The sequence below is a fragment of the Pararge aegeria genome, chromosome 14 (genome assembly GCF_905163445.1).
Source record: "Pararge aegeria chromosome 14, ilParAegt1.1, whole genome shotgun sequence".
Lineage (NCBI taxonomy): Eukaryota > Metazoa > Arthropoda > Insecta > Lepidoptera > Nymphalidae > Pararge > Pararge aegeria.
In genome coordinates, this window is record NC_053193.1 from 9,345,856 (window position 1) to 9,361,584 (window position 15,729).

A 15,729-nucleotide genomic window follows, 5' to 3' on the forward strand; every position below is an offset into this window, starting at 1 on the left:
CACCTCCCCTGCACCTCTACAGAAAAGTGGTTATGTTGGTGTAATTTTTTTAATGAAATGAATTTGATCTGAACCCGCACCTCTCTGGCAACTATGTCGTGACCAATTAGTCGGTTGACTTACCAGTGAGTTCCCGATTTTCGACGTTCTATTCTACTTTTGTTAATTGCACTTTAAGTAATATAGCGATCACCAACCTACCATCTACTGCGATCACGAGCCCGTGTGCCAATCGTTATCAGTAGCGTGCACTTCATACATGCACAAAAGCACTGCATACCCTAAAAATTTTGTATTACTCATAAAGGGGAAGGATTTTTCCATTTTATGCCAGTTTCCTTCTTTAAGCATACCCTGGTCAAAAACCCTGTGCACGCCACTGATCGTTATTATGGCCAAACCTGTATAGCTACTTTATTAAGCCCGAGCAATTTTCATTTCACTGTATCGCGAGTATCTACTGTAGGGCAAATTGTTTTACAATATAATTACAGAGCCATTGTTCCCGACTCGCCAAGCTTCGATTTTCATTTAGAAATGTGAATTGTCCAATTTGTATCCACCGGCTGTCTCTACACTCTAGTTCATTTCGTTTTTATTTCATTCGTTTCAAATTGGTATGCTTTGATCAACAATGTAGGTATAGCTTATTTGTATCTATTATTCTGGTTTTGAAGTGAGCTCTAATTGGCAATACATTATATACCTAGCATATACAAACATAGATTGTGTAGATTAAAAAAGTGGATTAAGTGTTAACTAAAATCTAACCTACTACTTCAGTTATTACCCGTAAATCCCCCATGCCAACGTTCAATTGTTTTGGTTAGTCGTAAAATGGCGGCTAATGGCGGAAATTTTAAATTATGTTTACTGTTGTTTGTGTATCATTACTGAGCCGGCAAAAATAATGAAACTTTATCTAGTTAGGCGATTTAGACATAAGCACAAACTTACATGAATAATAATAGACTGTTGCATCTTTATACCGTTTTCAATGCTGTCGTATTCAGGAAGAAGGCGTACGTCACTTACGTAGTCATATAGTATCTAGTTTAACTACAAGTTAGCCCTTGACTGCAATCTCACCAAGTGGGTATCTCGCCCAGTGCTATTTAAGATGGTAGCGGGCTAACTTCTTATGGGTATAACAGGTATAAAAAACACAAACCCTCTGATAACTTTCCACATGGCATCCTCCCCGACCGCCAAATCTCATTGCGTTACGTCTTTGATAGTATGTAACTCGCCGCAGCTCAAGCCAGACCAGACCAGAGCAAATTCAGATATGATAAATTTCGTAATTGCCCCTACACCCCCTGCCGGGGATCGAAACCAGGACTACAGCGTTTGCCACTGTGACAGAGAGCTCGTCAGACGATCAAAAGCAAGTACTCACACATACTTGAGTAGAATTTCAGCAATAACTTTCAGTAACAAAAATCGTAAATAAACACATTTTATTTCACTAAAGATCTTTATTTATTCTTATATTACAAATAACATTATGTACAGCATATTAATTACAATATTTATTGATACAATTTTTCAAAAGTAACATCAGGTAAGATACTTACAACTTAGACTTACATCTGCACTGAAGTTATTCGTAACCTCATATTCAATTTACATAAGAAAGCGGCTTGTGTCACGTATCCATATTGTAATGAAGGCAAAATATGTTTTCCTGTTGCTAAACTAAATTTTGTTTCTTTTACTTATAGTAGAAACTACCTCAACAATTTGTACCTACTCGTTGTAAAAAAAAAGATTTATATTCACGCCTCTAATGTTATAAGTCAAAATTAAGATAATATCATCCTTAGCCAATGGACCAGTGCGGGACACTGGCCTTCCTTTCCATAGGGGACGCAAGAATTAGAGCTTAAACAAAGCTCAGTTTACGATGCTCAAACGTAGGATGGCAGGCCTTAACGATTATTGTCATGTTAGTGATAATACCGGGACCGATGGCTTAAACGTGCTCTATAAGACACGGGGTTGGATGCACATTTCCTTCCTTCCTGAAAAACCCAACCCAAGTAAGAAGTGAAACTATTTCTCTGAATAATAATAATTGATAATTTTCTGTGTTATTAAAAGAAAACAGTCTCGCTTCTATCTCTAATAAACTTTTTTGAATTCTTAACATGTTTTCTTGTTGGGTAAAGCCAATGGGGTGTAAATATGTATGCAGTAATACGAATGATAAAAATGTTTTTCTATTCTGATTGCCGAATAAAAAGGAGAGGTTCAAGCATCTATCAGGTATATTTACAAAATAATGTTATCATTAATTTTCATTTATTTAAAAGATAAAACCTATATCTAATAATACTATACGTGACAGCCGTTCCACATAAATATAAATTGATTATATCGGTAATATTTACTGGTTTTCGTGCCTTCGTCGGTAATTCACATAATATCCGTTATTTACAATACTTTATCGCAATATCCGTTACCCTAAAACTATATCAATTTTAGTATTATATAGGTATAAAGAAGAATTAGATATAAATAAATGAATAAAGCTATAATATCGTCTTGACTATGTTTATAATAGAGGTGGTATGATTGAATTTAGGAGGTTGTATGTATGTTTGTATATTTATTTTATTGTTATCATTGTACACAAAAATTAACTGGATCGATTATGATGAGTTGTTTTACCATGCAGGGCCAACATCAGTATATCTTTTCACTTGAATAGGTACGTACGTAAACTATATTAAGTCAAAACAGCTTCGGATCTATGGCAGGGATACAATTTATTAAGAAATATTTTAGACTTAACAAAAATATGGTATGAATACTTTACCACTTCTTTTCGTTAAATTATCATTTTATTTTTATTTTAGTAAAGCTTTAATAAATTACGATTAAAATACGGAATAGTTCGCGAGGTAAGCAAATAAAAATAAAACGGTAGGTACAGTTAAAAAATTAGCGTTGAAATGTTATCAAATTATTATACGTAATATTAAACAACCATTGGCACTAAATAATCATCATTTTTATACGTTGTACATTATGGTGAAGGTTTTGGTTTAATAAAAGTTCCATTTTGTATTATCTAGTTACGAGTATATACACGGCACGCTTTTAAATTATACAAGCAAATCAAATATATGTCAGTGCTTTTTTATTTACATTATATAAAACTTATTTTTATGATAATAAGGTACTTAGATCCATTTCTTTTGTCAAACAACGCTAACAAATATATAAATGTATCTAATTTTAAGTACATTTATATATTTGTATAAAACCTTATACCATTTTAACATCTAAATGTGTTATGATCACTTATATTCCATAAACATAATAAAGGGCACCAAACTTCACTTCTCACAAATAGCACTCAAAATATCACTGTACAAACCGGTCACAGATAAAATCCTCGTGTCTTCTAAACCTAGAAGTCCACTGGTTTGTTATAAATGTGCCAAAATGTCGATTTCGGTAGGCGGTTGGATGTGCGTGTCGTTAAGCGCCGTTGACCCAGACACTGTAACAATCACAGGCTGTGCTTCTGTGTGCACTATTGTGACGAGGTGTTCGTCTGGGTCTTTTTCTTGTTCTGTGGGTTTTGGGAGGGGTTCTATTGTGTCATCATTGTATTTGAGTTCTAGATGTGTGAGGGTAGGGAGTGTGTCTGTGACTGTTACAGGAGGGTCGACGCGAGGCGCTCGGTAGGATGGCGGTCCGCTGTACTCGGAGCCGCACCACGCTGCTCCCGTGGATCCTCTGTGAAAACAATACACGTACATTTTATTTGGGGTTCTACTAAATCTAACAGATTTTAATACATGTACCATAAAAGGGGCAAAAGTGGCTCTAAATGGTTCGTGTAATAAATAAAACACATTGTAACTGCCTCGCCAGTTCATTTCTTTTGCCTGGAACTTGACTTGACACGTGGCAGCGTGTCTTGATTAATAAAGTCAAATATGTCTTTATTCAAAAATGCACATAGATGGCACATTTGATGCGCACATTACTTAAAAATGTGTATGGGCATAGTAGTGAGATGATGGCGATAACTACATTCGTATACTTAAAAACTAAAGCAACGAGGGTTCCAAAATAACTATAAGGGGTATTAGATATTAGACATCGTTATTTCGTTAAAATACCAATATTAAAGTTTACGTTAGTGCGGTCAAAATGCGTGATGAGGCGAGTAGTTAACTCTACCAATGCCAGTTGCGTGATCATAACCCGCAATAACTGTACGCACGTACCTACCAGCATACACAAAAGCGCTCCATTTTTAATAGCATTTTAACTCTTATTATTAAAATCCATGCTAGATGAGCAATCATAATAGACTACTCGAAGCCGGCCTAAACCTTGATCGGTGTAGAGCGAAATTGTCTTTTGGCGCCCAGTCAACGCTTTCACATCACATAAATTGTTTTCCGGTTTTTTTGTGATAAATATTTACTACAAAATATTTAATGTGAAATATGTATTTAAAACCAAGTTGCCGGAACAAAAAAAATTAATAAATGACTGATGAAATAGCAAAGCGCATCCTGCGCGTCTTAAAAGATGCCATGGAAATTGTATTTCTCATTGGTTTTTTTTCCGTAAATTTGTGCATTCTAACGCCGCTTACCACACGACACCATAGCCAATTCACCTAAAGATCTTCTCCAGAAAATTATTCGCGAGAAAGCAGCTGGCAAACTTCAGACGACATCTCACTAAGAGAAACTAACAAGAAAAAATAGCGCGTGGACCACCGCTAAACATTGATTCTTTTTTAACACTTTCTCCTTCTCTCTACGTTATAACTTGCTACGAGAGCAAGGTACAACGTAGAGAGAACACAATGATGTAACAAAATGTGAAAAATTTTAAACGTTCCTGAAATTTCACCCTCAATTCTCGTCCATTAACGCCACAAGTTTCACTTCATAATTATTGTGAGTTCAGCAACGCGAGACAAGTGAAACTAATACCTTTAGCTGTCTCTTCTTCACCTACGCTATATCTTCCTTCTCTCTCACGTAACGAAATGAGACCTTGGAATTCTACTCTCAATTTTTTCTTGATAGTGTTTATCACATATAAAAAAATAATTTCACCTGACTAGACTAGCTGAATTGGATCTGTAAGTAGGAGGCGGCGACACCGCGGGCGCACTTCTGTCAAGGAGAAGTAACCTGCAAACAAACGTTTTCGATAAATACTTTGAAACTTTCCGGTTCTACAGTTTTAAGTTCTCAGCGTTCTAAAGTTACAGCTTTGCAGAACTACCTTGGAACCGATTGTTAGAAATTTATATTTGGATTTTCAACTTCTGATCGTGCAGAAGTCCCAGAAATGTTTGGTGACATACAGATGGATATATCTCAGCGTTCTAATATTACAGCTTTGCAGAGGCAACTTTAGAACCGATTGTTTGAAATTCGTATTTGCATTTTAAACTTCTGATCGTGCAGAAGTCTATAAAAAGTGTTGTAACATACGGACGGATCCACGCTATAAGGGTTCCGCTTTTTAATGCTGACGTTCTCAAAATAAAACATAATCTATTCTGACACGTAGTAATACATATTTATTATTGCCTTTTGCTACAATTAACAAAGCCTAGTTTTTCATCCGGATGAGAACGGTTTAGGCCTTAGTCTACCACAATTGGCAATTGCGGATTGGTAGACTTCACACGCTCTTGAGAACGTTATAAAGATCTCTCAGTTTAAATAAATAAATAAATATATACTACGACAATACACACATCGCCATCTAGCCCCAAAGTAAGCGTAGCTTGTGTTATGGGTACTGGATAGCTGATGAATATTTTTTTATGAATATAATACACATCAATACTTATAATATACCAGTAAACACCCAGACACTGAAAAACATCAATTTTCATCACACAAACATTTTCCAGTTGTGGGAATCGAACCCACGACCTTGGACTCAGAAAGCAGGGTCGCTGCTCACTGCGGTTTCTTTAGGATGCTGTTCCCTTACCGTAGAAGCAGGTGATAAATATTTCAATACTATATATAATAATAATAACAATAATAATATTTATTTATTTCCCAAATTCTGGGTACATAACAAGTACACATTTCATTACAACAGACCCTTCACAGTGTGCAAATTTTTATAAAAAGAAAAAAATAAAATATAAATTACAGCTCATATACGTGACGCTGGTAGCGCCGCCACAATACAGTACTACTGAGTACTGCTATGCATATTGCCAGGCAGCATTGGTGTGTTCTGGTTGGTGTTTATGGATACAGGGCGGCACTTTATGGAGCGTTCCGTATAAGTCCCGCAAAGTGTTGCTCTCTTAATACATTTATTATAAAAAAACTAACCTGAGTCTATATTCTTGCATGGAAGCTTGGTAGGTGGGTGGCGGAGGCCTGTAGTGGAACTCCGGATACAACATGGCCGCGTAGGGGTGGTGAGGGCGCGCGTAGCTCGGCGGCAGTCGTGGCACCAGCCGTCGACAAGACGCCCTTCGGAGCCCTAACAAGGCGCATGGGGCGTCGCGAGCTCCCAGCCGCCATGCTAACCCTGCGGCGGTTACTAACACCACACCTATGCCTGCAAAAAGAGAGTTTCCTAATTAAGTCGGTTTTTATTTTTTAACTAACGACCCGCCCTGGCTTCGCATGAAACGTAGATAATAATTTGTGGAAGTTTGGGAGTGATTAATAATACAATTCGGCGTGCATTTAACCCGCGTTTGCAATGTACCTTATACAAAAATATTAAGAAGAAGAAGAGCTTTTTGTGACAGAGCAGAGTTGCAATACCTTTGTTGCGTTCTGAAGGACATGGTTGCCGGTGTAATTACAGACACATGAGGCTGAACACCTACGCCTCAAATTAATGGATACGGGGCGGCATGTTGCAGGTCGTGCTCCTTGCATGCCCTGTGAAGTTTTGCTCTGTTTTTGGCCATGATTTTCCATTTGCCATCAAGTGCTTGGACCGCCAATTATTCATATAAATTCATATATATATGTTTGTTATGTACCTCTAATTACGAATCTTTGAATTTCGTTACTTTTCTCTGCTACAATATGCATGTTTACTACATATAAACCTACATCTTGATTCACTTTATCTATTGCCTAAAAACTGCATTTAAATCAATAGGCCCTGAACTTCCGTTTGTTACCACCGGAGCCTATATCAAATCAAATTCTAAATACATTTTACAAGTTTGATTTTATGCAGTGAACTTCTTTTTATTAGTGTGCTGTGATTTTTTACATTCACAACAACAATGCCGGTTTCCATAACCGAGCTGATTCTGAGGTTTACTAAACATAAAAACCTGCCATACAATTTTATATCCCACCCAGGCATCAAACCAAAGATCTCGTAATCCCTAACTGAACACGCTAACCATTCGAAGAACGGGATAGTGAGACGGGGGTAGTGCAACGGGATGTTTAGTACATGATCCAAAGAAAATATAAATAAAAAAAAATATGATTTTTACAGTCCAGTGGGTAGGAAACGACCTGCCAATGTGCTAAGCCAATAAGAGTGACGTGTTACGAAAAATAATTGACTTGGCTGCTCAAGGCTCCCTTGAAGGTTGTATCCCTAAAAAGACCTACAGGCTGTCATTACCATTTACATTCTATAAGGATCTAAACTATCATTATACATATATTAAACTCATTTTATTAAGCAACCCGTTACCGGCCCTCTATTCAGAATACCTTGTCACTTCGTGGTTTAGAGCGAAGTCCACCACACTCGCCAATTGCGGAATGGTAGACTGAATTCAGATGCCTTAGAGAACAAGAGGGGAAGTTACAGGCACGCAGGTTGCCTCACGATGTTTTCCATCACAGTTAAAGTAAATGATGATATACTGTTCCATCTGTTCTAACTTTTCTTTTAACAATCAAACTATGTAAACAATCTTTTCATTCCTTTTTAGTGTAAAGTAAGTTTTAAATTAGTAACAAAGAAATTTAATTCAGGTTAGTGTGTTTTTATTATATTCCTAACAAGTTAAAAACAAATTTAAGCTAAAAAGTAACGAAAAGTTCGTTTAAATTAAAAGTCACGTTTTTTTATTTTACTACAACTTAGCTAAGTACCCAACTATCTTTTCTAAAACGTGAGCTAAAATTATAGACGCCTAAAAGATATCAACAATTGATAGGAAATTTATAGAAGCAGAGTCGACCCGACATAAACTTAGGTAAGTGATGATGCAGTCTAAGATGGTAACGGGCTAACCTGTTAGGGGTATGGCAGTTATATTAAGCCTCCCCCTAATCGGTAACGGGTGAGAAAAATACACATTAGGTATGTGGTAATTGCTCAAATTACAAACGAACATGACTCTGGAAAAGTTAGACGTTAATACCGTTGATCGATTTTGGTCCTTCCGTCATGGAGACTGAAGTATTAACCGCTAAGCTATCACCGCTTATGTTATATTAAAATAGCTGACATAAAAAGTTTTACACAAAGGTTCATGGCCTCCCTCTGGCTCGCAGCCTGCTATAAATAAAAATAAAAACCGTACTGTTCATCTAACTACACGCGCATTAGTGTTGATACAACAAGCCGTTAACAAATTTCACGCACAAAGCTAAGCAAGCGACTAGTTATTTAGATAATTATTTTTCGAGCTTGTGATCACGAACAATGCGTTCCGGCTTTGATCTACCGCGCTAATAGCCTGCACCTTTGCTATTGAAGTTCATAGCGAAAAGTGGAATTATATACTTTTATAGAAGTTTATGTCGAGTCGACTCTGCTTCTATAAATTTCCTATCAATTGTTGATTTCTTTTAAGTGTCTATAATTTTAGCTCACGTTTTAGAAAAGATAGCTGGGTTGTTCGTTACCTACGAAATTAGTCTCACTAAAGACTAGAATTTTACAAAAAAATATTATAAATTAATTAGAAAATAAAGAGTATACGTACTCTCGTATAAAAATACTTATCAGCACAGATAAATAATAAGAATAAACATAGAGCAGTATAGCATGGATGACGTGTATTTGGTAAACCGTCAATCCTAGTTATTCGATATGAAATGTTAAATTTATTTGCAAGAAATTTTGAGTTATAGTAAATTAAAAATTTATAAAACCCCTGACTGTCATAATAGTGTACATTATTCTACTAGTCAAGCAATTTCATTTGACTTCCATATTGAGGGAGTTGTATCAAAAATAATTCTCCATTATGAGACGGCGGACATCTTTGATTTTCATCAAACTTTCAGAACATTAAGAACACTACCAACTTATTAAAAAAAAAAAAAACAAAATATAAATCGTAAGAACGATGCCACAAACATAATCACACACACACGTCACGCGTCAAACTTATAACACGTTACGGGTTCCGGTAATGGGTTAACAAACAGTTTTACAAAATTCAAAAATAAATTGCATCACCATGTACTTACTATTAAGACTAAATGGGACATAAATAGGCTGCGGATAATAATAATGATGACACAGATGGACTGTCAGCACAATTTTAAGTGACACCACCTATTTCAATTAAAATCTTCAATGTAGAACCATCGCAAACACCCACCAAAGTTTTATTGCCCCTTTTGTTAAAGGGGGTAAACCGTATGGATGACGTGTATTTGGGAAGCTTGTCACTTGCTGATGTGTGAAGTTCACAGTTGAGTGACGCGTGCAAATTGCTCTAACGTCACAACAATAGATCGCTTGTCTGTAACAACATCATTTGTCCCTAGCGCTAATGAAAATCCAATTAATTCAGCTCCAAAACTCATCCGAAGTTTAATTGAAAACTTCGCCCGGTGAAGGGAGGACGCGACTTTGTGAATGATGTAATGAGATTTCGGGCCCGAATTGTTATTGTCATATGCAGGACGAATATCCAATGAGGTTCGCCGGATTGTTTCATGGTTAATTACTGCCATTTGTTAGCGGCACCGCTTTTGAGCCAAATTTATTAATATTAGAACGTGAGCACCGTAAACTGAACAACTGGCGGGAAAATGGCAGCTGTAGTGATCTCCCACTTTAATTTATACTCTGTTAAATTAGAAATTAGCATTATGAATACAGAATTGTGGCATCTCAATATGGTAGCCAGAAATATTTGAAATAGATAACTATTCAGTATATTTATTATGGATAGTAGTATCTGGGAACAGTATTTTTTTGTTAGTATTTGTAAACTGTATGCATTTAATAATAATACACCCCAGCGGTTTCGGTTCGGTTCCTCTGGTTTTCCAAATCTTAAGGTTGCCTGGATAAGATCGATTACTAAGCGATAAGACCACCTTTTGTATCCTACTTCTTAAGTTCCATCTTTTCCTGTCTATACCTTTTTCTTTTTGTGGTGTACAAATAAATAAAAAATGGTTATGGTTTGTATTTCAGATGAGAATTGAATATAATGTTTAATTAATTTTAAGGCTTTTGAAACAAAATACCTTTTAGGATTCTAAGATGGTCAGCATAGGATAACAACAGGATTTTTCATTTAGGATTCACCAAATTGTACTCTCTTGATATGTATTTATATCTTTGTAACTACTTTTTTTTCTTTGGTGTACAATAAAAGTGTATTCATTCATTCATTCATTCATTCATTCATTCATTCATTCATTCATTCATAATAATTATCCTAAATATATTGTTGACTAATTATTCAACCTAAAGAGCACGAAATCTATTTTTCATATTTCTAGCTAGCCCTTGAGATCAGCAACATTTTCTATAACAGGAACTGGTTCAAAGTTTCTCGCGAGATATGGCCCGCAGTAGCACACGACTGAAGTTTCATAGAAAGCTTGAACGCGGCCAATAATGATACGATCATTTCAGTTTGCTTACATAGCTATCGGGTAGTGTAACTTTGATCGATTGTAAAAAGAAAAAAAAAACAACGGTGCTAGAGTGAAACGAGAAGCGAACTGTTAAACAATCAAAGACTTCGCCAGTGAAAAAACTCACTCGATTTACAAGTTTCACCTCGCCTGAACGCGGCGAGAGTTTAATATATTTTTTGTTTATATATTGAATATAATATAAAGTGGCTAATCCTTACTAATGTTATAAATGCGGGAGTATGTTTGTTTGTTTGTCCTTCCTTGACGCCCGAACTAAGTAACCAATCCGCTTGATTTTTGGCAAAGAGTTAGTTGTAAGGACGGAGGGTAACATAGGCAGTGGCGTGAACTGGGTTTCTTACCAGGGTATGCATACAGCAGGAAAATTGCATAAAACAGCAAAAATCCTCCTTTATACGAGTTATATATCAATTTTAGGGTATGTAGTGCTTTTGTGCATCTATGAAGTGCACGCCACTGAACATAGGCTACTCTTTTTATACCAGAAAAACAAGCGGTTTCTACGAGAATGATAGTCATACCCTAATTGGTTTCCAGGCGACGTCGCACCGGAACACTAGTGCACACTAACTCTTTAGTTAACATATGCGTAAGTAAATGTTAGTGCTTTTGTGGATAAGAACCTTTTAGCTTTGCTAATCATTTAACCTAAAGTTTAAGATTTTGGGATATCGATGATTAAAATATTACACGACGGTCGTAAATGAGAAACTGCAATACTAAACCAAGCAACAATAAATTGTTTGTGAAAAATTAAGAACGCGAGCGATAGTAAACATTGAGTGGGCGAATTGTATACCAAGTGAGCGACTAAAATCCAATGTTGTAAATACAGTGTTTTAAAAAGATGTAGTCTCGCTGTCCCGTGCCACTACTAAAGTCTACTATTTTGAGTAAGGTAAGGTTACTTTATAAATATTTGTTTTATTGGAATAGTGGTCTTTTTCAAGACTTGCAGTAGCCACAATACTACGCTCATTTAGTATTTTAGTAAGCTGTATTCAGTAATGACCTTTTTAAGTGACTTACCTATCATGAGGAGCAGTAATGTGAGGGGTGCTCGAGGATGCGGCCTAAGGGCTCCAAGCACAGCCCCAGCGGCCACGAGGCAGGCGCCCACGACGCCTAGGAAGAGCACACACAACCTTAGCGGAGGCCGGCCACAGCATGACTTCGGGGCGTTGCCTTCCCCTTCAGAACATGCATACGCTGCGCCTCTTCCGGATCTGTAAAAGGAGTAAAACATTGTTATTTTTTTTCTTTATTTATACACTTTATTTGCACACCACAAAAAGAAAAAAAACAATTGTCACAACAAGAGGAAATTAAAAAGTAGGATACAAAAGCCGGGCCCTATCGCTTAATAGCGATCTCTTGTAGGCAACCTTAGGATTACGAAAACCAAGGGAAACCGATTGGTATGTATTATTATTATATACATACTTCCGAATAAATTATTATTATATGCAAAACAAAAAAACATATATACGTAGATGCTTGGTTGAAAAAGTGACCAATTTAGTTAGGTTTAAAGTACTTAATTTCTAATCAACCTAAACTAAAGTCCATTGATTTAATATGATACTAGGATTTTTGAAATTTAGCTGAAACTGATTTTCTAATTTGTTCCCCGTCAGTAAACGGAGCTCTAGCTACGATTTTTTTTTATCTCGATAACGGGAAGACAGAAAAATGTCTTGCATTTTTCATTAGCATAGCCCTAGTTCATTATTTTCCTACTCCTTCCTGTCGATAAGAAAGAAATACTAAATTAAATCTAACATCAGAAGATTTTGTATTAGAATTATAGTTTTTAATGACATCGGGAGTAAGTAGGTATCTCCATAACATAAAACAGTCATTAATAACACTATAAATGCCAAAGTGTGGAAACAAGCTATTTCAAATTGTGCAAAGTGACGTGTTTTTGACTTAGCTATAATGAGTTCCATAGCCTATTTTTATGACGAAAAATAAATCTTACTATGGGATTTGTTCAAGTGAAATTTTATTATTACTTCTCTATAATAAAGTAGTTAAGTTAAGTAAGTGAATTTTCTAAACTTGTATCCCCAAGAACCTACTATGATTCTAAAAAGTGTTGGTTAGTCTTATTTTAACAAAGCAATATCCGAAATTGGGCTACAGTTAACGCAAACGCACTAGAGGGTAAAGTCGTAGGCAGATAGATACGTAGTTAGAATATATAATGCCCTTTTTTCTCTGTCTGCCTACAAAGAGTTTTGGGAAATGAATTTTCATTTTAAAAGGCTAAAGTTTAAAATACCATTTCTTATTCCAGCTAATTATAGTACTCGTAGGTACCTAGCCTTTCGGACAAGGTTCAGTTTTAATGCTTTTCTTCTGTCGCTGTTTCCGTTTTTCATTCCTTTTTACGTCGCGTCGTCTCGATCGCTGAACTGCTTTTACAATTAAGTATTAATGTTCAAAATAAAAGAAACACGCGCTCCGTTCCCGTCTTAGATCATTAATTTATTTGTAGGAATAATTAACTATAATAAGAATAAAAAATATTAAATCGGTTTATATTTGGCTTCAGTTTACCATTGCATTGTATCGCGAGATAACCCAACAAATACCTAGTAGTGTTTCGCTCCAAACTAAGACTCCTTAATAATTAAAGGTTGTAGTTTCACTGATTCAGTTTTTTTTTAAATATTAATTATTGAGCAAGCAGATTGTCCACCTTATCGTAAGAGGGAAATCAAAACATTCATCAGAAACAGATCAAAACATTACAGGGTATTGAACCCACGATTTTTGACAGGAATACAGCATTGCAACAATGCTGCTCAGCGGCATAAACAAGAATGCCGTAGTTCTTCACCGAAAGAGCTCTGTCACAAAAAGCTCTACTACTTCTATTACCTCGGCACCAACGCCCTTTAGAGCGGAAAACAGCATTGCAAAAATGCTTCTGAGCGGCATAAACAAGAATGCCGTAGTTCTTTCTCGAAAGAGCTCTGTCACAAAAAGGTTATGACTCCGGCACCCGCGCCCTTTAGAGCGGAACACAGCATTGCAACAATGCTGCTGAGCGGCATAAACAAGAATGCCGTAGTTCTTTCTCGAAAGAGCTCTGTCACAAAAAGCTTATGACTCCGGCAACCACACCCTTTAGAGCGGAACACAGCATTGCAACAATGCTGCTGAGCGGCATAAACAAGAATGCCGTAGTTCTTTCTCGAAAGAGCTCTGTCACAAAAAGCTTATGACTCCGGCACCCACGCCCTTTAGAGCGGAACACAGCATTGCAACAATGCTGCTGAGCGGCATAAACAAGAATGCCGTAGTTCTTTCTCGAAAGAGCTCTGTCACAAAAAGCTTATGACTCCGGCACCCACGCCCTTTAGAGCGGAACACAGCATTGCAACAATGCTGCTGAGCGGCATAAACAAGAATGCCGTAGTTCTTTCTCGAAAGAGCTCTGTCACAAAAAGCTTATGACTCCGGCACCCACGCCCTTTAGAGCGGAACACAGCATTGCAACAATGCTGCTGAGCGGCAGAAATACGAATGGTAAGCTCTACTACTACTAAATGTTCAGTTATATAGAGATTTATGTCAATGTACAAAATTGATTCACTTGGAGTCATGGCTGAATGCACCCGAGTTTATTGACCTGTATCGTCTGACCCCTTTGGATAGCAGACCCTTATAATGTTAATTGGTTAGTAAGATTACTAATACACAAAAAGAACGACCTATTGTTCGAGTCACGTTTGAGTTGTTTGTGAGTATTTCTGTCTGTCATATTAGTATGAAAATAGAAATGAAGACGATATTATGATAATGTAAAACGTCATTGAAATGTCCTCCTTTAAGTAACTTAAACAAAAGCCTTTCAAAGTAGAGTATGATCATAAATAGAATTCATGCTGTCAAAAACTAATACGTTCACTAATACGCTAGACGGAAAATGCTTCTGCGTAAAGGGTTCAGTAGAAAATGGTAACATTTAAACAAAGGTTGGTACTACCTTGAGTCACCAAAATAATAGGTATGCATTTAAAATAAGGAAGCGGTGGATAGCCCAATGGGTAGAACTTCGATTTCAATTCCTGAGGGCGAGTTTGAATCCCAACACCACCTCTAACTTTCCTAAGTTATGTGCGTTTTAAGCAATTAAAATATCACTTGCTTCAACGGTTAAGGACAACATCGTGAGGAAACCTGCATACCTGAGAGTTTTCCACAATGTTCTCAAAGGTGTGGGCCAGCGTGGAGGACCACGGCCTTTTTATTTTTATTTTTTTATTTATGTTTATAGACGAGCGCTTGACTGCAATCACACCTGATGGTAAGCGATGTTGCAGCCTAAGGTAGAGCGCGCTTGCCTAGAAGATGCCTATTCACTCTTGATTTGAAGGTACTCATATTATCTGGTCCAGTGCGGGCCATATATGGCCCAGTACGGATTGGTGCTGCAGGTTACCTCACGATGTTTTCCTTCACCGTTTAAGATCATACCTTTCTCATTAAGTAGCCCGTTAATGGGTTGATAATGATGACCCACCCAAAGCTTTTCTTGAGGTGAGTAAGAAATAGTTTTACTAGCCCAAATGTGTTGTTGGGGAACCTTATAGAAAAGTAGGGAGGTACTAGGTATATCTATATTGAGTAAGTCCGGTATAAAACGGCAGTCGGAGCTATAGTTGGTCTTCGGACGTTTTGATAAATGAGTTCTTACAACAACATTCATTTCGTTTGCCAACGTCTCTTTCGTGTTTTTTCATTATTTTTGCACGTCTTTCCTAAGCCTCAAACCTAACGCTTTAATAGGAGTTTGATAACCGCTTTACGATAAATTTGCAGAAATATTTCATATATTTTTTTGGTTATCATT

At 36.7% G+C, this 15,729-nt stretch overlaps 1 protein-coding gene across 1 annotated transcript in view; it reads right to left on the reverse strand.

The window, feature by feature from the left end:
- Window positions 1-1,458: 1,458 nt before the first annotated feature.
- The window catches only part of LOC120629462, a 160,089-nt gene continuing 145,818 nt past the window's right edge, over window positions 1,459-15,729 (reverse strand). The window contains exons 2-5 of the mRNA XM_039898403.1: window positions 11,892-12,088; window positions 6,348-6,579; window positions 5,097-5,174; window positions 1,459-3,750 (exon numbers count right to left, since the gene is read on the reverse strand). Of these exons, the coding sequence (XP_039754337.1) occupies window positions 3,438-3,750; window positions 5,097-5,174; window positions 6,348-6,579; window positions 11,892-12,088 (820 nt within the window). The 3' untranslated portion in view covers window positions 1,459-3,437. The remainder of the gene's footprint in view (window positions 3,751-5,096; window positions 5,175-6,347; window positions 6,580-11,891; window positions 12,089-15,729) is intronic.